Raw genomic sequence first — 24,778 nt, forward strand, 5'->3', positions numbered from 1 at the left:
AATATGATAAAACAATTCAATAATATAAATAGTACAAATTTGAAATTTAATTTAATAATATAAATAGTACATATAAATAAATTTAGTATTATTTAGGTTTAGAATTTTTTTGGATTTTTTAAATTTTTTATTTGGGGTAAAGGGTAAGAAGTAAAAGTTTAGGTAGGGGTGAGTATTCGGTCGAGTCGAGTTAACGAATCATATTATTTATACTCAATGTTGCGTTTACATGGACCGATTATTTAACTAATAGACGAAGTACAAGATTATTTAACTGCATAAATAATATAATTGTTTTACTTTTTAACTTAATGAGTAAATATTTATTAAAACAACATAATTTTACCTTCTAACTTAATAGTTTTGACTTTTAACTTTAGAAAATGTAAACATTTATCAAAACGATGTAGTTTTGCCTTTTCTTATTCGAATTTTTAGATAACTCAAAATTGTGTAATTCATATTCGAGTTAAACCAAAAAAACTTAATTTTTAATTCGAGTTGATCCGAATAACTTGATTAACTAAAATAACTCGAACTATTTAATTTAAAATTTGAATTTTTTATCAAGTTTTTCGAATCAAATCGAATTTTGCTCACCCCTAAGTTTTGGGAGAAAATAAAAAGTTTTGGTGGTGGAGGGAGTAAAATTTTTTTGGGAGGGGGGAAATAAATGGAAGGAGTAAAATTTTGGGAGAAAAATATTCAAAAAAAAATGTGGGGCGGGGGGATGGGTTTGAGGTAGAACGGAGGTAGGATGGGAGGGGAGTAAAAGTTTTGGGAGGAAAGTAAAGAGGTTTAGGAGTTTGGGGTAATAATATAAATATTATAGTTTAATATTCAGTTTATTCAAATTAATCGAGTTATTCGAATTCGAAAACCAAACTCGATTTGAACTTGAAATTTGAAAAAAAATTCGAGTTGGCTCGAATAACTCGATTCGTTTAACTCGAAATTTAAATTTTTTTCGATTATTTTGAGTCGAATCAAGTTTTGCTTACCCCTAATAATATGTATGCATTGAAAATTCTATGCTTATATATGCACGTGTAATTCTTACTTGGTTAAGCGCTAGTGACTACCTACTTACCTCCTTAGATTACAATAATAATTTTGGTTTTATTAGAGAAAATATTAATATAAATTTATAAAAATAATATGTTAAGCATATGATTAAAGTTCGTAAATAGGCGGATTGAGCTGATTAAGAGTTAAGACTTAGTTTAGCATTACTTCTCAAAAGTGTTTTTATGAAAAAAAAAACATTTTTGGAGAGAAGTTAAAATTTGCAGCTTTTGAAATAAAGTGTTTTTTGGACCACTTTTTGACTTAAAAAAAGCAATTTTTTTTCTAAAAAAAACTTGTTTAGAAATACATTTATTCAAAAAATATTTTTTGTCTCAAAAATATTTATTAAAAGTAATACTTAATACACCCTGCAAGTTAAATAAAATTTGAATTGTTTTGATATTGCATTGTTGAATTCAAATGGTTGACTTTTTTATCAATTAGTTGACACTAATTGAGGTATAATTAACCAAATTGATAAGATTTTTAAACTCTAAAATATGGTGGAATTTAAAAGGTTAAAATTAACAAGTTGGAGATTGATGACCATACTACAATTGAAACAGCATGAAGGGTGTCAACAATGGCGAACTCAACCTACCCAGATCCTCCACTATAAATAAGCACATCCTTATCAGTAGGCATAACACTAATCAAATCAAAGCAGAACAGTCCAATCTGGGTTCAACTTTCTAAGTTGAGATGTTTTTGTCAAATTGATTTTATTTAGTGGATTAAATTAATTTTAGATTGGATTGGATTGTTTTTATCGAGTTTTAAAATATTTGAAGAGTTTTAGTTGAGATGAATTTTTTATTTAAGTTGGATTATTTTAGATTTAGGTAATTTGAGTTTTTCGAGTTAGATTATTTTGTATTCAAATTTTTTAGGTTTGAGTCACTTTAAATTTTTATTGTTTTAAGTTCTAATTTATTAATGTTTGGGTTATTGACTTGTCAAATAAGATCAAGCTTTGTTTATATTTGAGTTGATCGAGTTTGATTTTTGTATCTAAATTAGAATTAACAAGTTTTCGATATGTAAAGATTGGAAAATGTTGGGACCATGTCACATAGAATTTGAAATTTAGTTAAATTAATCAAAAGTTTTTTTTCTTACTACCCTTTAATTTATCCCGATAGCATCCTTTGAGATGATAACAAGAATTAATTTCCAAAGCCAGGACCAAGAGAGGTAATTCAATGAATTGAGTAGAAACAGTATCTTATATATTCATTTCATTTTGCTGTAATCAACGTCTTGATACAAAGAAACATTTAATGCAAGTAATTAAATTCCCCAAAAAAGAAAAGAAAAGAAAAGAACAAGTCACTAAAAACAGCAGCAGTTCTGGTTTTTCACAAATTTTTCGAATGAAAAACTTAAACAAGCTATATATATGTCTTTATATATGAGCACAGGTTAAAGAACTTATAGAACAGTGTGGCTTTGTTGTCGCTCTCAAACTTTGAGAAAAGAAACACCCTTTTTAGCATATGGGCAAAGGAGCACCATTCCAGTCTTTCAAGCAATCCAGCAACGGATCAATCAACTTCCCTGCACACATTGCTGTGAAAACCTTGTCACATTCTTCTCCTGGTGAAATCACTTTCTCACCTGTTAACAAATGAGTCCCAAGAACTTCCCTCACAAACTTGTACAATGGGTAGGACCTGCATTCTTCGATCTTGTTCGCGATAGCCGGACTCCCGTTCTCGAATTCGGTTCGGGCGCTTTCGACTTCTTTAGGCAATTGGGTTTTCAGCTCTTCTTCAAAGACTCCAATCTTTTGGAAGATTGAAGTGGTGGAGTCTTTTTCTCTGTCACCATTCATCAATGCATGGTCTACTAGTACTTGTCTCAGTTTCTGTATTAGGGGGTAATTTGCACTGCAAGGGTCGTCGGCGTAGGCATAGAGATATTCGCGATCGACGACTCGTAGAAGGTCCTTTTCACAGAATCTCGATGGGTGGAGTTCACCATTGGATCCCATTGTTAGGACTCTTTTAGCCACTTGGCTAACTGTGTTCTTCACAGTGTTCTTCAAATTCTCTTCCAAATGCCTCAAATCAATGGCTTGGCATAAGGCAACCAAGAAAGTTGAAGACATGAGCTTCAATATGTCAATAGCTTCAGCTGTTTTTCTTGCTGAGATTAAGCCTAAAGAATTCACATCTTGGTTATGTTGCTCAGCACTTTGCACATGGTTGGTGACAGGGTTGCCAAGGTATTGAAGCTCAGAGCAGTACGAAGCCATCGCAATTTCCGCCCCCTTGAAACCATAATCCAGGCTCGGGTTCCGGCTTGCTGACAAGTTCGAAGGTAACCCATTGTTGTAGTAATCATTAACAAGCTCAGAGAATTGAGCAAACATGAGTTTGCCAATTGCAGCAATAGCTAAACGAGTGTTGTCCATTGATACACCAATTGGAGTACCTTGGAAGTTCCCTCCATGTAAGGCCTTATCTCTTGAGACATCAATCAAGGGATTGTCGTTCACTGAATTGATCTCTCTTTCGATCATTTTGGTTGCAAACCTGATAGTTTCGATCTGAGGACCGAGCCATTGAGGCGATGTTCGAAGAGCATATCGGTCTTGCTTTGGCTTCTGCAACGGATCCAGTTCATGCAATTTTTGTGCTGCTTTAATGTAAGAGCTACCACTCAAAATATGTTCCATAATTGCAGCAGCTTCAATCTGACCTGGATGATGCTTCAATTTGTGAGTCAAATGGTCTGTAAATTCAGGTTTCCCTTGCATAACTTCAGCAAAAATGGCTGACAGAACTTCTGAGAGAACAGCCAATACATTAGCTTCAAAAAGGACCAAGGAAGCTAACCCAGACCCAACAGCGGTTCCATTAACCATAGCCAAACCCTCTTTTGGTTGCAACTCAAAGAACCCACCATTGATCCCAGCTTTGCTAAAGGCTTCAGTTGGGTTCAATGTTTCACCATTAGGTCCTAAAGCTTTAGAGTTTGGCCTGCCAGTCAAAAGGCCAGCAATGTAGGAAAGTGGAACCAGGTCACCGGATGCAGTGATTGAACCCCTGAGTGGCACACATGGAGTGATGTTGACGTTGAGGAGCTTAGTAATGGCTTCTAGGATCTCAAATCTAATGCCGGAATAGCCTTGCAACAGAGTGTTGATCCGCACAAGCATGGCTGCCCTCGTTGCAGTGTGTGGCAAAGAATGGCATGACTCGGTTCCTTGCCCGAAAACTCCAGCATTCAAGAACCTATTGCAACAATATGATATTTTAGCCACAGTTTAACAATATACTAACTTCAAGAACAACATCTAAGATTACAAGCTGAAATTCAACCAAACACATTTGATAAAAAAAAATTAAAATTAAAAAATATTTTAATAAATATCTCAGAATAAACAGATTTTATCTAAAACAGTCCCTGATGTAATTAAAGTTCGATATGGTCCCAGCTCAATTTCCCAAAAAAATTATCCACACAGAGCAAGTCAGAACTTAATGAGTATGGACTGGGATCCAACATTTATGGAAAATTTTGTCATCCCTAGGTTAGCCATGGCCGAGAAGGTATGGGACTAGATAAACCAGGTCATTTATTGTTAGTTGGACCAGTTCAAGTGATTTAAAAATTTATAAAAAAGATTAAAATATATATAAAAATAGAAAAAATCAATTTACAAAACAATTGATTCAGGCCCTATACTTGGTTTATAATTCAATTGACTGATTTGATTCGATTTGAAAATAGCACTTACAATACACAAAACAAAACAATAATGTAATAACAAACATGTCCAAATTTATATAAAATAAATTATTGAAGTATCAAATTTGATATAAATATATAATATCTCAAAAAGGATTATAACAATAAAAAAATAACTCAAGCATAACAAACATACGAATCACTATATCCAGTAAGAAAATGAGAGAAAAAAAATTAAATTAACAAATTTAATGTTTTAACTGTATCTAAATTTCCAAGTTTTTATTATTGATTATTGAGTTGGAAAAATGACAAATTAGTACTGTCTATTACCTTGATAGATCATTTTTCAACAAGAATTTTACCCTTTTTGACTTGGCAAAAATTAAGTTGAAGTGCTGGAGATTACCAAATTTATTTTTCTAATATTTCTTGGATTTTACTTCACCACCAACCAAATGAAATATATTTTTATTTTAAGATTATATAAAATATGTCATTGTCTTTGAATTTTGACCCCACATTAAGACCTAAATGATTGAGGCTTAATTTATTAAAACCAATGAAGAATACAATAAAATAAATTAACTCGAGCCAATCATTTCATTTCAACTATCTAAACTCCAGAATCCAATCTTTATTACATATTCTATTCATGTTTGGAGTGCATGTAAGTTCCTAGTAAAAACACGAAAACAGTGTAAGAAACACATATTTAAACACAATTAATATATGTTTATATATTATGATATTTTAAGTTCAAATTATTATAATATTATGTTAAAAATAATAATTTTTTAATTATTTTTCAACCCCGTTAATCTGTGATACTAGTTGAAATCAATTATATTTATGTTTAAATTATTAGGGAAAAAAATAGGAAACGTGATTAACATAAACGGATTGCCAGATTTGTTCCATAATTAATATTTAGTTGAGGATCATTAACTCTGATTTCTTTTTTTGAAAATTTTCTTCAGGTATTAAAATAAAATCTAAAACCATTTGAATTACCATATTTTTCTAGTGACCCACAAAAGTAAAATTTGTGCCCTTCCTAAAAGCGACTCCTATCAAAAAAGATTAATATAAAAAAACAAAACTATTTATATATAATTTCTATTCCACGAAAATTTTGATTTTTTTTTAAAAAAAGCTACAAAAAATTTTAGAAAAAGTATAGGGGAGGTGGGGGAAAAATTGAAAGCTAAGTGCATGGGTTTTTCACATAATTAATTAATGAAGGAGATATATAGCTGAAATTACAACTACCAAACATGGCGGAAAGAGTGTTGTGCTAATTATGGCCTATTTAAAGGATCTTAGTTTTTAGTTACCTAAGTTGGCGGAAAATATAATTAAAATATATTATCATAAAATAAAAGTATAATATAAGTATATAAAATTAATCAAAATCAGATATTAACCTACTATCAAAGACGAATTTTGTGTCCAAAAAATTGATATTGAATTATAAATTTTACAAGGGTCAAATAGCAGTTTTACCAATCTTTTAAAAGGTCATATAGCAATTTTACCAATAATGGAATAGTACTGTTTTGATACGTGAAAATAATAATACCAGACAACAACTCCTTAACATGATGTTGAAGGTTCGATTTTCGAATTTTTCAGAATAATTAATCCGACATAGAAAAATAAATAACGATTATAGAACAAAGAAAACATAAAGTATGGAAATGATATTAATGCATAAATATTTTCAGATTTATATATATGATATAAATAATTAACGTATGAAATTTTATATAATCACCGAATTATACGGTAACAAATAAAATAAAATGAAAAAATTGAAGTTACCTTATAAGCTCCTTTTGGAGGGCACCGCCTTGTTTGGTTCTCCGATGAGATGTTGCACCAAAGCCAGTGGTGACACCATAACTGTCCGTACCTCGATTCATTCCTTCCATAACCCAATCACTGCTGGCCTTAACGGCCGGCCGAGCCGCCTCCGAGAGCTCAACCTGAACGGCGACGTCGCGGTTCGCAATGGCCGTGACTTGAGCTATCGTTAACGTCTCACCACCAAGACGAACCACCGGCTTCTTGTACTCCTCAACCATGCGCTTCACTTCATCCAGATGGCTACCTTTCATTGACTGAGCTGACGCGGCCCAGTTCAAGGGGTCGCCCAGTGACGAACCGTTTCCGCCATTACAAAACTGTAACTCCATTGGTTCCATTGATTCAAATGGCTAATGTTTGGCGTCTGGGAAGTTTTGGAACTAAAGATTTTTCTTTTCTTTCTTGAAAAGGAAAGGAAATTTTTCAGGGAAAGTGAAAATTTTCCTGAGTTTGTTGAACAATATTTCCAAGGTTTAAATAGAGAGAAAAAAGAAATAAAAAAATAAATAAAAATGTCTGAGAGATGAACATTGAGTGTTGGGTGGGTTGGCCGACGGGTTAGTTGAGAACATTATATGGCCGTTGGATCTTGATGGTTGTGATTTTGACAATTGGTTGAACTTGATTGGTGGATGCTCTAATTAACCTCCAATGGTTCCAACATTTTTCTTTTTTAATTGAAAGGGAAATGGGGGTTGGTGAGCACTCGGGGAGGCACGAAATTAGCAACGTCATCCCACAATTCTCAGCTTGCTAAATTACCATTTTGTCCATTATTACTCGTATTTAAGTTTTATTATACGTAGATTGTATCCAGATATATTTTGGTTGCGATGGTATTTACAAATTTTTTAAAAATATATATAAAGTAGATGTGAGTGAATAAAAATATTTTATATTTGTAAAAATATATTAATAAATGATTATTATCGGAGTGGCAATAGTTTTTTTATATGAATTTATTGGTATTGTATTTGATTCTCAAATAGTATTTTTAAATTGTTTTATTTGAATATTTTATGAGAATATCCTTACCATAATATTAATTACTCTTTAAAGTAAGGGTATTTTAATTGAATTAGTATCAAGTTGACTTATGACACCAACCCAATCAGGCACTTTATATATAGTATAGATATATAATATATTAAACATGGTTATAGTGATATAGGACCAAAATCAAACCAACCGATTGAATCGAGAATTAATAGTTCGATTGATGACATAAAACCAAGTATAAACCAAACTATTTGTGAATCAATAAGAAATCGATAGTTCAACTTATTAAACTGATTTAAGTTTTTTAATTATTATTGAATCAACGATTTAACTAGTCGAATTAAGAGCTGATTGTCTAATTAGTTGAATCAGATATGAAACAATATAATATCATACATTTTAAAAAAAATTAAGTGTAGGGTAATAATTTGTTTTATTATTTTCTTAGTAATTACATTTGTAAGTTTATTTATATATTTTTATATTTATTATCCGAATAGTTTTTTTTTTAACTTGGTGTGTTGATAGCAATAGTGTGACAAACTTAACAAAGTTTGTTAAATTTTGTAATAATAAAAAGGAACTTGCAATGTATTTGGGGTACATAATAATAAATTAATGTTTGTTTTTGTAAGAAACTATAATCATATTTACTTACATTAATATTAAAATATTTGACTAAATTTTTTAACACACAAATTCTAGATGGACACATTTCAAGGAAAATTATTTAACGGTAGGGTTAGCAGAAGGATTATTTGGTTTAAACGTTGAAAGAATGAGGACTGATAAGTAACTTTTGAAAATCTAGGGATGAAATGTAAACTCAAAATTTTAAGATCACCATTACTGTTTACTCTATAAATGATTAAATGTGGTATGACGCATCATGTGTCTCCTGTGACAGGATTATAAAATACTTGGATCAGATTTAATAGCAGTGTTTGGTGGCAAGCTGAGGTGGAAAACAGGAGATAGAGAGCCTTGGAGTTTAATTTTTTTTTTGGTTTAATATGGCTATCGGTAAAAATAACATAGAGACTCTCATATTAAGAGTTAGATTGTATTTTATTTTCTTTATTCGAAAAATAAATAAATTAGTTCCTAAATGTTAAATCAAAAAGTAATATGATCTTTTTATTAAAAATTTCATAAATTTTTACTATTAAAAACTGATCTCTATACATCAGCATGAAGTGTATGTGGCACTATTCAGTTAGTCATACCATTTTTTTAACACTACAAATGGATGACTTGTTTAATAGAAATGACATGTTTGCTCGTTAATTTTAACATACAAGAACTGATTTATTCATTTTTTTAGTAGGAGAGACAAAATGAAAATTGACTCTTAATATAAAGGTTCCATGATACTTTTACCTATAGTGTTCCCTTCTTTGAGCTGGTCCAATTGTAAAGTACTCATAATTCTTTAAATAAAATTTTAAGTTCGAATTTTGTGAATAGAAAACAAATAATACTTAGAAGAGCTTTCCTTCATTTAAAACTTCAATTTAATTGAAGTTTAATGTGGTTATCGAAAATTAAGAGGTTTTAGACCTACATGCAAAACCTTTATGATTTTGTTCTTCATATATATTATTGCATTAGGTATATTTCCTAATTTTTATTAGAGTTTATGTATATATACATATCATATGTTTAACAAAATTAATTTATTATATGAAAGATTTAAAGTAATAAAAACAATATGATATTTTTCGATAAATATATTAAGGTTCGATTAAATTAATTAAAAATTAAGAGGTTTTAGACACATATATATTATCGAAAATTAGGAGATTTTAGACTTAAGTGCAAAACCTAAATTAATTTTGTTCTTCATATATATTATTGAATTAGGTATATTTCCTATGTGTACGTTGCCTTTATGATTTTTTTTATAGAATATGCAAATTAAATTCAATTAATTTGTCATGATATGTTTATGATACACAAATCTAACAGAAAGAAAAGAAATCAACATATACTAAAATTTGAAATCAAAGTTCATTATTAAAATTTTTATAATTGTCTTTCGCGGATAAAAATAATAATATTATATACGTACTCATAATTCCTTAAATAAGGTTTTAAGTTCGAATTTCTTGATAAAAGATAAATAATTCCCGAAAAGATTTCCCTCATTTAAAAGTTTGACCTAATTTGACTTTAAATTTAGTAGAAGTCTAATGTTGTCAAAAATTAGGAGGTCTTAGACCTAAATGCAAAACCTTTGATAAAAAGCAAAGTATCATAGGTGGATATGTCAATATTGTGATGTGTACAACTTTAAAAAGATACTTTGTTATGTATAATTTCTTTTAAATATCTTATAAGGTAAGTTAATTAAAAATGAAAAAAAAATAATTTATCATGTGAAATGTTTAAAAGAAATTAAGTGAAAATATTTAAATGCATAACAAATTATCTTTTTAAAGTTGTACACATCACAATATTGATATATCCACATAAGATATTTTCCTTTTTTTCTTTGTCAAATTATGAGTGAATGCATGCATTGGAATTTAACATTATTCATGAAAACAAATAGAAGTGTTTAGGTTTTGTATACATTGAGATGCTAACGGATGACTTAACACATTGTTTATTAGCCAAGAGCCTAAATGACTAACCTGTAGGCTATATACATTCCTAGCACTCTAATTTTGAGACTTGTGATCATTTCTTAATGAACCAATGTGTTTGAAACCTTGAGCCTAAAGTGTGTTAAAAGACTCATACCTTCTCGGTCTTTGTTCTTGAATTGCACTATAGAATGGATGTCAGGCTACAGACATTGAGGGTTAGGTAGGAACAATTGATTAGACGGGTCCACAATAACCCGATAATGGTGTCTAAAGGATGGAATGGTTTAGAAAAAAACTCTATAATTGGTGTGTGATGGATGGCTGAAAATGTGTGTAGAGGTTGGATAGGTTGGTATTGGGACTGATGCATTTGATTATGATTTGCGTTTATTGATGCATTTGATTATGATTTGCGTTTGTTCTGTTTTAGAGTAAATACTCCACATATGACTATTTGGTTATGAACTAATTCACCTTTTGTATTTTTGAGAAATTATACGTGAATAAGTTGTGCATAACTGTTAAGTGTTATAATAATGTGATACGCCAATCTGTTATGACCTCTGTGTTTTAATTGATTTTTCATAATTGTAAATTTTAGTTAACTATTCGATTCCATTTAATTATGTTTGGTTTAGACTCACACTGAACTTTCATAGCTCACTCCCTTAGTTTCTCCTTTTTAGGTAACCTTTGATCTTAGAGGTTGGACTCAGCAAACCGGTGGTCTCGGAGTTTAAGGAATTTGGTTTGGTTAAATTGATGCTTCCTAAAATTTAGTTTATTATTTTCAATTGGTTTGTAAGGAAGATTATATAAATTGTGGTATGGGTTTTGCTTTTTTGACTTTCATTAAGTTTTTAGTTTAAGTTATTCCAAAACTAAATTTGAATTCCATGCATGAGTTTGAAATAACTATTTGTGGTTTTGATTCTAAGTTACTCTAATGTTTTTGTGTGAAACTATTAACAATATAACTATTTTGTTTAAACAAACACTCAAATTTTGAAATGTCACACTACGAGTTTTAAGCTAGAGCCAAACAACGTTTTCTTTCACTGCAATGTCTACAAATCGATTCGAAAAATAGAAATTTAGTTAAACTTAAATTTTAGCAATATTAAGAACATTGTTTACAAAAATATTAGTTTTATCAGGTTTTCATTGGACATAAGAAGGAAATGGTTTTCAAAAAGGGATTTTTAGGATTTGATCAGTGTTTTGGATTTGGGTCACCTCGGTAGCCAATGTGACCTCCTGAATTCAGTCAAAACTTCTGAGCCGAGTTTTAAGGAGTTACATTTAGTGGTATTAGAGCCAAGTTTGCAAAAACTCAGTCTGTGTTTTAATGTGTTTGCGTGCATGGATTTTTAAAAGAGTTTTGATAAAAACATACCACAGTGTTTTAAAATTTTGCGTTTCTTCAAGCAAGTGCTTAAGACTTCGATGCTAGTCTGTAGGAACTCCAAAATTGTAAGATGAGAAATATAAGGTATTAGATTATTATTTCTGATTATTCTATTATGAAATTTGTAGATACTTTAAGATATTAGACTCAAAAACTGCTCTGGAATCTGATGATAAGAAAGATTATGAGAATCTACCTAGTGAGACTTTAGATGAGTTCTTTTCTTTGTCGGGGTGTGTGTCTGCACAAGAGCCGAAAGTTTCCATGGCTACACCAGCTACTGGTAGTGGTAACTCGGAGACTAGTGTTGATTTGTTGACTGAGTCGGTGTTGGAAGTTCTGGAGAGGGTCTTCGAGACCATGCTAGAAAGGTCCAAGGTGGAGGAAAAAGGTAAGTCTATTGTGTATGCATGTAAGGGTCATGGTAAGACCCGTAATAAGATAGGTCCTAGTTCCTCTAGTTGAGTCACACTCTACAAAGCGGGCTAGATTTTAGAAAGGTGATACGATAGGTTTTGGTAGAGGCACGAATTATTTGATATGTAGGTTCTATAGTAAGCGCCATCTGGACGAGTGTCAGAAGAAGTCAGGGGCGTGTTTTAGATGTGAGTCCACAGAGCACCGAATTAAGGATTTTCCTTATCGACCACTTGTTTAGAGGTAAGCCCCAAAGAAGACTTGGAAATAGAGATTTGGAACTGAGGCCGAGACAAGTATAGTTGTAGGTTATTTCGATCTATGTTTTGTTCTGTTTGATCTTCTAATTGTATGGATGTGGTATTGTGTGCGTTAGTAAATTAGGTCTTTTAATACTTGTTGACACCATTTTTTTGACGGAAAACGGGGTCAACTTGGATTTTGAAAATAGAATGAAAACGGAAGTCGCCACCAATCTTTTTTTTTGATGAGGTGTGATCGGGTCACCTCGTAAAATGGTTGTTTTTAATAAACGGTTTAATTTTATTAAAACAACGAGTTTGGTCTACGAAATCCAAAAACGGGTTCGGGAGTCGGTTACGCACGAGGAAGGATTAGCACCCTCGACACGCCCAAAATTGGTACCTTAGTTGATTATTTAATGTCTTTATGTCGAAAATTAAAAACTCGAAAAGAATTTAAAAATACGATCCTTCTTTATATTGCGTTATTTTTTTTAAAAAAATTACTTGGATAAATCAAAATGAAAAATGCCTTCTTATCTCGAATTAACAAGATGTCACATCCAGTATGTTAGGACACAACACCTTGTATTTTTTAGAGTAAGCTTGCCTTTTATTTTTTATTTAAACCTCATTTATTTTAATTTTAAAAGGATATTCGATTACTTAGAATCAACGAGAAAAATCGAAGCTCAGTAAGTTGGGGCACGATTTTCTCGAATTTTCTAAATACGGAATATTGCCTTTACTTTCGAAAAATCCTCATATCGAGAAAACCACGTGTCATATCCAATGCGTTAGGACACAACATATTGAAATCCCGATAATGAGTTTTTATTTATGTTTTGTATTAAAGAGCATTCTTGAGTATTTAGATTCAACAAAAAATTAGAACCCAGCACGTTAGGGCCCAATTCTCTCGAAGATCCCAAGTATTGAGTATTGCCTTTATTTCCAAAATTTTCCTTTTTTACGAATTTGGGTAAAAATTGATGTGACGGAATAACAATTACGATAATGCGAGTAAAAATAATACGAGCAAAAATAACAAAAATAAATATATAAAAAATCAATTATATACAATAACAAGTAAATAAACAAAAAAACTAAAACATTTTTTAAAAATAATAATGGACACATCAATAAATAAATAAACATAAAGTAAAACAATAATGATAATAAAGAAATGAATAAAATTATAAAAATTTTAAAAATGTATGTATGAATTTTAAAAAATTTAAAATACAAAAAAGCTATGTAGGTATATATATAATGAAAATATGTATGTCTATACGTGTATATATATGTGTATGTATAAGAATTATAAAATATGAAAACATAATTACATATATATAAATAACATGCGCATGTGTGTATATAATGATTTAAATCAAGTAATACAAATAATAAGAAAAATATTAGGTAAATAAAATATACACATATATATAACTTAAAATAAATAATAAAGGAAACTCCCCTGTTCTTTTTTTTAAAACAAAAAAAAATAATAACTTAAATGAACTAAAGGATGAAAATTAAAATCAAACCAAAATCCGGGGGTCCAAACTGTAAATATATGAAATATGTGGTAAAGGGACTGAGATAAAAGGCGCCGAGGACATGGGGGACCGATTGCGCAATATTCCCTGTTTGAGTAAAACAAAAACTGTATTGAATGTGCCGCAGAAATGGAGGGACCAAAGGTGAAAAATACCCATTATGGCAATAATGTGCAGATTTTTCTCCCTTGAATGACGCAATTTAGAATCTTGTATAAATAGAAAAAGATAAAGCCCTAAAAAGCATCAGCCTCCATTTCCCTTTTTTTTTAAAAAAAAAAATTGAGGATTTCAAATCCTCTCAACTCCCATTCCTCGGCCGTTCCGATTCGCCGCCACGGCCGGTGGCTAGCGTCGCGCAAAGAGGGCTCCCGATCCGCACGTTGAAGCACCTTTAAAGGTTCGAGCCTTGGAAAGGGAAATCGAGGAGAAAACAAGATCTTTGGCCCCCTCTCAAGCCCGAATCCGACGACGGCAAAGGACCAATCGCCGGCCTGTCTAAGGGCCGATTTAGGTGCACTCCCTCTTCCTTTTTTTTATATTTATTTTCCTTATTAAAATGAAGTTGCAAAAAGAAAAAGATAAAAAAAATAAAATGAAAATGAAAATGAAAATGAATAGAGACCGGTAGAGGCTTAACCTTTTTGAACTTCTATTTTTTTTGTTTTTGATTTCTAATGTGCGTTTTTTACAAGGGAAATCCCCCCGTTACAAATGATAGATTTCGGCTTTTAAAGCCAATATATTTTTTTTCGTTCCTTTTGTTTATTACTTCCCCCATCATTCGCATGCTTTCTTTGCTGTTGTGTTTGTTCTTGTTGCAGGTGGTGGGCACGGTGGAGTGTCAGATGCGTGGGGCGTGGTGGCCAAGGCTGAGAGGCATGGTGGCCGACATGGTGGCATGGAGAACTGGAGGTGTGGCAGATGAGGAGGCCAGCGGCACACATGCTTAGGGGAGGCAAATAGGATTTGCTTCTGCCGAAAATGTTAAAGTCATATGGGCTAGGGTTTTTTAATTTCGGGCCCATTTATGATTGGGTTATTATTTGTATTTATGGACTATTTGTGTTTGGATTTTGGGCTTCCAAGTTTTGGGCCCTGGGCAAAATTGGGTTTCTACAGCTGCCCTTCTTTGCTCATTTTCGTGTAACGAGAATAGAGCAAAGACTAAGAAAGACCAATTTTGCCCAGTCTCACCGAGTCATGACTTCTTGGTACCTTCTTTTTTTTTTAAGTAGCCTCTTTCCCGTCCATTGTGTCTTCTCGTTTGGGTCCCCCTCACGGCATTTTTAGAGAAATATGCTTTCAATCTACTCTGCTACAACTCCATGGGGATGAGACTTGTGTTTTTAGTCTGCTCCACTACTTCTTAGGGAGATAAGACTTGATGTGATCTGCTCCACTACTACTTAGGGAGATAAGATCTGTGGTTTCGTCTGCTCCGCTACTGCTTAGGGAGATAAGCCTGTAATCTTCGATCTATTCCACTGTTTCCCAGGGAAGTAAGATTACTGGCTTCAATGTACTCCACTGTAATCTCAGGGAGGTAAAATCTGGCATATTCGATCTGCTTCTCTGCCAAATACAGGAAGGCAAGATCTGTAATCTTCAATCTATTCCACTGCCAAATACAGGGAGATAGAGTTATCGGCTTCAATGTGCTCCACTGTAGTCAGGGAGGTAAAATCTGCCATCATCAATCTGCTTCTCTGCCAAATACAGGAAGGCAAGATCTGTAATCTTCAGTCTATTCCACTGCCAAATACAGGGAGATAGAGTTATCGGCTTCAATGTACTCCACTGTAGTCAGGGAGGTAAAATCTGCCATCTTCGATCTTCAATCTATTCCACTGCCAAATACAGGGAGATAGAGTTATCGGCTTCAATGTACTCCACTATAGTCACATGGAGGTAAAATCTGCCATCTTTGATCTTCAATCTATTCCACTGCCAAATGCAGGGAGATAGAGTTATCGGCTTCAATGTACTCCACTGTAGTCAGGGAGGTAAAATCTGCCATCTTTGATCTGCTTCGCTGCCAAATACAGGAAGGCAAGATCTGCAATATTCAACCTGCTCTGCTACAAACGAGAGAGGCAAGGTTTGTCTTCGATCTGCTTCGCTGTCAATGCAGGAAGGCAAGATTTGCTATCTTCAACCAGCTCTGCTACAAACGAGAGAGGCAAGGTTTGTCTTTGATTTTTACTGATCTGTTCTCTAGGGAACATGACCTGTATAATGAACCTAATTATGCCTAATGATTAGGATGGCATGATCAGAATGGATCAAATGTTCCTAACTAGATGTGCGTGAATGACATTTGAATGAATGCAGAATGTCATGAAAATGATTCCTTAATGCTTAGGTTATCATCGCTCAAAAGCTTATTAAGGCTTTATCACTAACGTGTCGCAACGCCTTCTTGACCAGCCGGCATTTCCAAAGAAACACGTAATCTGATTGCCCCCCACTGTGAACATCGTAGTTCAATCCATTGTGACATAAAATTTGTACCATCAATCTCCTACTGTAACCCAAGGGTAGAAAGATATGGATTTTTTTCAATCTTCTCCTATCGCAATTCAAGGGTATAAAATTTAAATCCTTCTGGTCCCTTACATCATTCCCCAGGTGTCGTACCAAAGACTCATGCGCAAACAAGGGCTCTCCTTCCCGAGGTAACCTCTTCCTATTGCCTGAAGATCATCACTTTCTTGTTTATTCAAGCTTTGTCACCAACATGGCGTCTTGTCAATCAACGCATTTGACAACAAAAATCCAAAGAGAAAGTCTAAATTTAGACTATTCCTTCCCAAATTTCCAACCTTTAAATTTGAAGTGTTCTAAACAATTGTCCTGCTTCAGGCTCCTATATTATTTAGAAACTTTTCAGAGTAATATGCAAAACTTCCTTCGTGAAAATTTTATTAGTCCATTAATCATTATTCCAATGCAACATGCTTGCAAAAGATCATAACGATAGATAAAATAGAATTGATTTGAGAGCATAGCTCAAAATGGATAAACTATCAAGGATAGCAAGAATAAAAGGGGAATTAATTGGGAACCCGTATCTTGAAAAAGAATGAAGTATTCCAAGAAAAAAAAATAGTATGAGGACAAGATGCCCCAGATATCGTAGCTTGAACTTCTCTGTACCAACTCTTTGAAAGACCATTCTGTGTTTGACATGTGTTTAGGAGATCTACAAGACTTTGTCGATGCCCCAAGATGCTACCTACCCTTTCCTGTTGAATCAGGTATAGCAAGATCATTACATGCCCCGATTTGATCAAAATTTGAGCTGCTCTGATCGCCTCATGCCCCAATTTGATCCAAAATTTGAGTCGCCCTTTTTTTTGGGTTTTCAACTCAAGCCCCTTTGGTCTCAAGGCGCCCTTTGTGGGTTTTCACCTTGGCCTCTCCTTTTTTCACTCATTTTTCTTTTCTTCTTTTCATTAATTTTCTTTTTTTTAAGTGAAGTATTTGTTCATTGAATCAAAATTCTCAAGATTAGGCAAGTTCTTGCCATCTATCTTGGTCATACCGACACTCTCCCAGATAAAGCCTTCCACATAAGGTCCTTCTGGCTTGGCATCCACTTTCTTCTGAAGTCCCCTTTGTATGGGAAGGATCTTCTTTGATATCGGGTCCCCCTTGTGGAATTCTCTGGAGCAAACCTTGTTTTGGTGAACTCATACCATTTGCTTTTGGTACATTTGACCATGATAGATATTTTGAATATTCCTCTTCAACCAGGATTGGATCCAAAAACTCAAAGAGAAGGAGATCTCGACCTCGATAGGTGAAACCGCGATAAGCCCAAAAAGAGGGCGTTGCCCTGAGAGAGTTTTTTTTTGGCGATATGATGTTAATCTTGAACAGACTGCAAACTTCTTATATTTTGCTCTTGTTCAAATTTAGTGCATTGTCAAATATGATCCTTTTCGACTTTTCAAGCTGACGTGATTTTTCAAAAAATTTGCTGTCGACTTCGTGACATTGGCATATGAAGCAGCTTCTTCCCGTGAAGATAAACTGATGACCGCCAGACCTTTTTTTTTTTTGGCGAGATCGACCTAACAACCTTCATGCCCCACATGGACTCCATTGATTTTTCGTAAGGTGGAATCTGTTTCCACCTTGTTCTACCTTCCTCAATAAGTACAGAGATAGGCCACAATCTATGTCATCTTCGAAGTCATGAGATTCCTCTAAACACATGTCTCGCTCAAAAGGAGATTTTGAGTCTGTAGCAGTGTCATTCATGTCGTTGATATTCAGGGACCTGTTGTTGGTGCAAAAGAATGTATGAATTTAAGAATAATTATCTGTATAGTATAATTATGAATGAATGAATGATTTTGGAGAAAGAATGAAAGATTAAAAATAATTATTCATAAAGAATGAAAGAATATTAGCTCAAAAATGATCGCAAAGATGCATTTTATTAAAATAACAACGTTCAGACATGAGCCTATTTCACAAAAAAAATTCATATTGCTTCAGGCTAAAAGCAACAAGTTTGTTCTGAATATTACTCTAAGTAGGCTCTAAATACTACAGAGACTTCTTTTACAGTCTGATTTATTTAGAACACTTCCAAGTTTATGAGGGCAGACATCTAACAAAGTTCCCTCTTCAGTTGTGTCTTCATGCATGTCATTGATGTGAACACTTCCCAATATCTCTTCATACATCGTATTCACCTTATTGTCAATCATGATTGGGTAGCAGATTTTCTGCAGTAGATGAGTCACCCAACTTGACAATACCCATGTTGATGAGTTTTTCAACTAGTTTTTTAAAGGTGATGCAATTCTCTATTGAGTGCCCTGTAATTCCTGCATGGTAGTCACATTGTGTGTTCGCATCATACCACTTTGGATATGGAGGTTGTGGGGGTTTTGAATAGGAAGGGGAAACAACATGCGCATTGAATAAATTTTGATATAGCTCTTCATATGACATCGGAATTGGCGTGAACTGGAGCTTCTCAGTACCTGGTTTCACTCTAAGTTCTTGTCTCAATGAGCCTTGTTGGTTAGCGACCATTTTTCTTGGCTGATTCACCGTAATTGGTTTTGAATAACCCTTGCTATATGTACTCGTGTTGTTCACCTCATTGTCTTTGTTCTTTGGGGTTGATCTCTTGATGCCTTCTTCCGCATCTATCTTCCCACTTCTTATTGCATTTTCAATCATTTCACCAGACATCACTACATCTGAGAAGCTCATGGTAGCACTTCCTAACATGTGGTTAATGAACGGTGCTTTCAGAGTGTTGATGAAAAGCATCGTGGTTTCTTTCTCTAAAAGAGGTGGCTGGACCTGTGTCGCGACCTCTCTCCATCTTTGGGCATATTGCCTAAAGCTCTCACTTTGCTTCTTTTCCATGTTCTGCAATGTGATTCTATCGGGTGTCATATCTGTCACATGGTTGTACTGCTTTATGAAAGCCTGTGCTAAGTCCTTCCATGAATGGATGTTGACACGGCTTAACTGGTTGTACCACTTAACTGCAAACCCGATCAGACTGTCCTGGAAGCAGTGGATCAACAGTTGATCATTGTTGATGTATCCTGTCATTCTTCGACAGAACATAGTTATATGAGCTTCAGGACAACTAGTCCCGTTGTACTTTTCAAACTCCGGCATTTTGAATTTGGGAGGGAGTACTAGATCAGGTACCAAACTCAAGTCCTTGGCGTCGACTCCACAATGGTAGTCGGTGTTCTCCATGGCTCTAAATTTCTCCTCTAGCCATCTACATCGGTCCTCAAGTTGTTTTGACAAGTCCGTTTTCGCTTTCTCCATCTCTGCCATGTTATCGAGATCAAGAAACACGGGGTTGGTAGGATTATCACCGGGATTAGAACCCGAGCCTATTGGAAAGTTCATCGATGCCGGGGCACCGACCTGGTATTGGGATCTAATGGTAACAGGTGCCCTCTGCGGGTACACCTCTGGTTGCGCTTGGATGTTAGTTGGGGTGAAACCTGGAGGATAGGCAGGGCCATCGTGATCATCCCCAGCATCAACTAAAGGGCATTTTCCTTTGTCATTCCTTCCAGTCAATAACGGCTTTAATTGGTTCATCACAGTGTTCTGGGATTCTAACATGTCTTGCTGGATTTTTTCCAGTCGTTCGTGCATCTGATCTTGCATCTCTCGTTGCAACTGGTCCAATCTTTCCAACCTTTGATCCATTGCTTTCGTTTGGCGACGAGTACCGTAGTGATATTTGATTAGATTTTTGTTGGTTTCCAGGGTAACTGAAATAATTTTACCTAGTTAGGGTCACTTCGTGAAAGTCTAATGCATATGATGCAATGTAATACAAATGCATGAAATGAATGCCAAAAGAAACGTTGATTCTTGGTTCAATTCTATTAGAACAACTGGAATAGAAAACAAATCTATTTACATAAAGCAGATATATATACGGCTTTGCCGTCATAGGCGGGGACATTCGATCCTCTTCTTCATTCGAGCGTTAAGATAAATCTCCCGAACTCTTCAAAAGGGACATCCCTTCTATCTCTTTTTTCTTCATCTGGGCCGCGACTCGTTACTCACTCATCCTTGTGATGCTCGTTGGCTTCTCTTTAAAAAGTTTAACGGTTCTCGAATAATCTTTGTCATCTTGAGTCTTCAGGCAACGAGGCAAAGTCGTATAGTCCTCTACTGAACTATTATCCTTCTTTTGTTATATCTTCTCGGACCGTATTAGGATAACCGTATCGTCATCCACTTTATCAAGAAACCCATTTTCTTATGACAAGCTCTCTATTTAGCAATTGAACGTGAATCAACACCTCTTTTTATGATGAAAATGCAATGCAATCATAACAAAAAGAAAACATGTTAGTACAAAGCAAAAGCAAGCAAGAATAAATAGAACACCTATTTGGGTGAATACTAGGGGTTCGAAGTGGTTCTACCTAGGGTGGGCTCCTAAGGTTCACTACATGGGGTTTGGTTCTAAAGTAAGGGTACCTGAACCAGCAGATTCCTCGATCTTCACCCATTATAGGCTCATATGGACCGAGTTCAGTTCAGGGGAATGCATTTCCCTATGGCCATGCGGAGATGAAAATCTCACGAAGACATAGGTACGGATGTATCCCGGAAGCGATTCACTATCCTATGCGGAGGTGAAAACCTCACGAAGGCGTAGTTTCTCACTCCCACTTAAAAGGGTATGACCAGCGGTCATGCAATGCAATGTGCAGAGGTATAAAATAAAATACAGAACACGATAAAAAAATATAACTCAAAACAAAAGAGATGCAATGAGGGGATCGTAAATTTAAATCGAATTTTCCACTTTCAACAAAAAGACAAGAAATAATCAACACGTGGCTTGACTCTCTTATTGTCCCCAGCGGAGTCGCCAAGCTGTTGACACCATTTTTTTGACGGAAAACGGGGTCAACTTGGATTTTGAAAATAGAATGAAAACGGAAGTCGCCACCAATCTTTTTTTTGATGAGGTGTGATCGGGTCACCTCGTAAAATGGTTGTTTTTAATAAATGATTTAATTTTATTAAAACAACGAGTTTGGTCTACGAAATCCAAAAACGGGTTCGGGAGTCGGTTACGCACGAGGAAGGATTAGCACCCTCGACACGCCCAAAATTGGTACCTTAGTTGATTATTTAATGTCTTTATGTCGAAAATTAAAAACTCGAAAAGAATTTAAAAATACGATCCTTCTTTATATTGCGTTATTTTTTTTAAAAAATTACTTGGATAAATCAAAATGAAAAATGCCTTCTTATCTCGAATTAACAAGATGTCACATCCAGTAAGTTAGGACACAACACCTTGTATTTTTTTAGAGTAAGCTTGCCTTTTATTTTTTATTTAAACCTCATTTATTTTAATTTTAAAAGGATATTCGATTACTTAGAATCAACGAGAAAAATCGAAGCTCAGTAAGTTAGGGCACGATTTTCTCGAATTTTCTAAATACGGAATATTGCCTTTACTTTCGAAAAATCCTCATATCAAGAAAACCACGTGTCATATCCAATGCGTTAGGACACAACATATTGAAATCCCGATAATGAGTTTTTATTTATGTTTTGTATTAAAGAGCATTCTCGAGTATTTAGATTCAACAAAAAATTAGAACCCAACATGTTAGGGCCCAATTCTCTCGAAGATCCCAAGTATCGAGTATTGCTTTTATTTCCAAAATTTTCCTTTTTTACGAATTTGGGTAAAAATTGATGTGACGGAATAACAATTACGATAATGCGAGTAAAAATAATACGAGCAAAAATAACAAAAATAAATATATAAAAAATCAATTATATACAATAACAAGTAAATAAACAAAAAACTAAAACATTTTTTTAAAAATAATAATGGACACATCAATAAATAAATAAACATAAAGTAAAACAATAATGATAATAAAGAAATGAATAAAATTATAAAAATTTTAAAAATGTATGTATGAATTTTAAAAAATTTAAAATACAAAAAAGCTATGTAGGTATATATATATATAATGAAAATATGTATGTCTATACGTGTATATATATATGTGTATGTATAAGAATTATAAAATATGAAAACATAATTACATATATATAAATAACATGCGCATGTGTGTATATAATGATTTAAATCAAGTAATACAAATAATAAGAAAAATATTAGGTAAATAAAATATACACATATATATAACTTAAAATAAATAATAAAGGAAACTCCCCTGTTCTTTTTTTTTAAAACAAAAAAAATAATAATAACTTAAATGAACTAAAGGATGAAAATTAAAATCAAACCAAAATCCGGGGGTCCAAACTGTAAATATATGAAATATGTGGTAAAGGGACTGAGATAAAAGGCACCGAGGACATGGGGGACCGATTGCGCAATATTTCCTGTTTGAGTAAAACAAAAACTGTATTGAATGTGCCGCAGAAATGGAGGGACCAAAGGTGAAAAATACCCATTATGGCAATAATGTGCAGATTTTTCTCCCTTGAATGACGCAATTTAGAATCTTGTATAAATAGAAAAAGATAAAGCACTAAAAAGCATCAGCCTCCATTTCCCTTTTTTTTTTAAAAAAAATTGATTTCAAATCCTCTCAACTCCCATTCCTCGGCCGTTCCGATTCGCCGCCACGGCCGGTGGCCGGCGTCGCGCAAAGGGGGCTCCCGATCCGCACGTTGAAGCACCTTTAAAGGTTCGAGCCTTGGAAAGGGAAATCGAGGAGAAAACAAGATCTTTGGCCCCTCTCAAGCCCGAATCCGACGACGGCAAAGGACCAATCGCCGGCCGGTCTAAGGGCCGATTCAGGTGCACTCCCTCTTCCTTTTTTTTTATATTTATTTTCCTTATTAAAATGAAGTTGCAAAAAGAAAAAGATAAAAAAAATAAAATGAAAATGAATAGAGACCGGTAGAGGCTTAACCTTTTTGAACTTCTATTTTTTTTTGTTTTTTATTTCTAATGTGCGTTTTTTACAAGGGAAATTCCCCCCGTTACAAATGATAGATTTCGGCTTTTAAAGCCAATATATTTTTTTTCGTTCCTTTTGTTTATTACTTCCCCATCATTCGCATGCTTTCTTTGCTGTTGTGTTTGTTCTTGTTGCAGGTGGTGGGCACGGTGGTGTGTCAGACGCGTGGGGCGTGGTGGCCAAGGCTGAGAGGCATGGTGGCCGACATGGTGGCATGGAGAACTGGAGGTGTGGCAGATGAGGAGGCCAGCGGCACACATGCTTAGGGGAGGCAAATAGGATTTGCTTCTGCCGAAAATGTTAAAGTCATATGGGCTAGGGTTTTTTAATTTCGGGCCCATTTATGATTGGGTTATTATTTGTATTTTATGGACTATTTGTGTTTGGATTTTGGGCTTCCGAGTTTTGGGCCCTGGGCAAAATTGGGTTTCTACAATACTGTTCATAAAAGATTGTGAGAGTAAGTATTGTTTTGTAGTGTGTGGGATTAGAGTGCGCAGCGGATGCGTGGTAGCAAATTGTACGAGTTAGCGACTGTTAGGTAGTGGGAAATTTTGGAGACAAAATTTCTTTAATGAGGGGTGAGTTGTAACACCCCGAAATTAAGGTTAGAAGAATTAAGATTTGCAAGTGAGTCATTGGTTTCTGATAGTTTGTTACGTATTCTTTTGTATTTTAAGGACAAGAATGAGCATACTGGTTCGGTGGTAAGGTGTTTTTTTAGTTTACCCTTTGGTCCTGTGTTCAAATCTCCATGTGTGCAAAGTGTATTTATTTTATTTTGCTTCCATTTTGAAAATCTGGTAAGTTAGCATTTTATTAAATTATATTTAGTAATTTTTATTTTTATTTGATTTTTAGGAAACAAAACTCTTTTATAGAAAAAAGAAAAAAATTGAAATTCCCTGATTCTTTTCATGTCCACTTCTTTCTCTCACGTGGGTTTTTCTATTTTTTCTCCAATTTGAGATTTTGCTTTCTTTTGCAATTTCACTTGTCGAAACCATTTTTTGAAATCGAATTTTTATTTTAAAAAAAATAAAAATAGAGTCGCCACCAATCTTTTTTTATGATGTATGATCGGATCACATCGTAATTTGATTGTTTTAATAAAAGGCTTTATTCACTAAAACAATGATTTTTGGTCTACAAAATCCAAAAAATGGGTTCGGGAGTCGATTACGCATGAGGAAGGATTAGCACCCTCGTTACACCCAAAATTGGTACCTAATTGACTACTTGATGTCCTAGCATCGAGAATTAAAAATTTGAAGAGAATTTAAAATACAATCCTTTTTTTTATTAAGACATTACTAAAATTATTTTCGCGAAAAGGGTTTATTTCAAGTTGATCGAGAAGAAAGACCATGCCCCGTAAGTTAGAATATGATACTTTGAATTCTTGAAAATGAGAATAAACGCCATTTGATTTTTACTTAAATCT

General features: G+C 33.9%; 1 protein-coding gene across 1 annotated transcript; it reads right to left on the bottom strand.

Annotated features, from left to right (window-relative positions):
* Positions 1-2,275: 2,275 nt before the first annotated feature.
* Positions 2,276-7,175, bottom strand: LOC107915817 (phenylalanine ammonia-lyase G4). Its single transcript, XM_016845015.2, has 2 exons — positions 6,589-7,175; positions 2,276-4,307 (listed from the first exon to the last, which is right to left on the bottom strand). The coding sequence occupies exons 1-2, from the start codon at positions 6,969-6,971 to the stop codon at positions 2,558-2,560; spliced, it is 2,133 nt and encodes a 710-aa protein (XP_016700504.1). The 5' UTR covers positions 6,972-7,175; the 3' UTR covers positions 2,276-2,557.
* Between the last annotated feature and the right edge of the window lie 17,603 nt (positions 7,176-24,778).

Source organism: Gossypium hirsutum, chromosome D10 (assembly GCF_007990345.1).
Source record: "Gossypium hirsutum isolate 1008001.06 chromosome D10, Gossypium_hirsutum_v2.1, whole genome shotgun sequence".
Taxonomy (NCBI): Eukaryota; Viridiplantae; Streptophyta; class Magnoliopsida; order Malvales; family Malvaceae; genus Gossypium; species Gossypium hirsutum.

What these genes read in the sequence shown, in the direction of transcription:
- LOC107915817 (XM_016845015.2), bottom strand. Translation starts at nt 6,971, where the DNA reads ATGGAACCAATGGAGTTACAGTTTTGTAATGGCGGAAACGGTTCGTCA. An exon ending in CTCCAAAAGGAGCTTATAAG is followed by an intron (nt 4,308 to 6,588) that starts GTAACTTCAATT and finishes TTGTTGCAATAG; the next exon opens with GTTCTTGAATGCTGGAGTTT.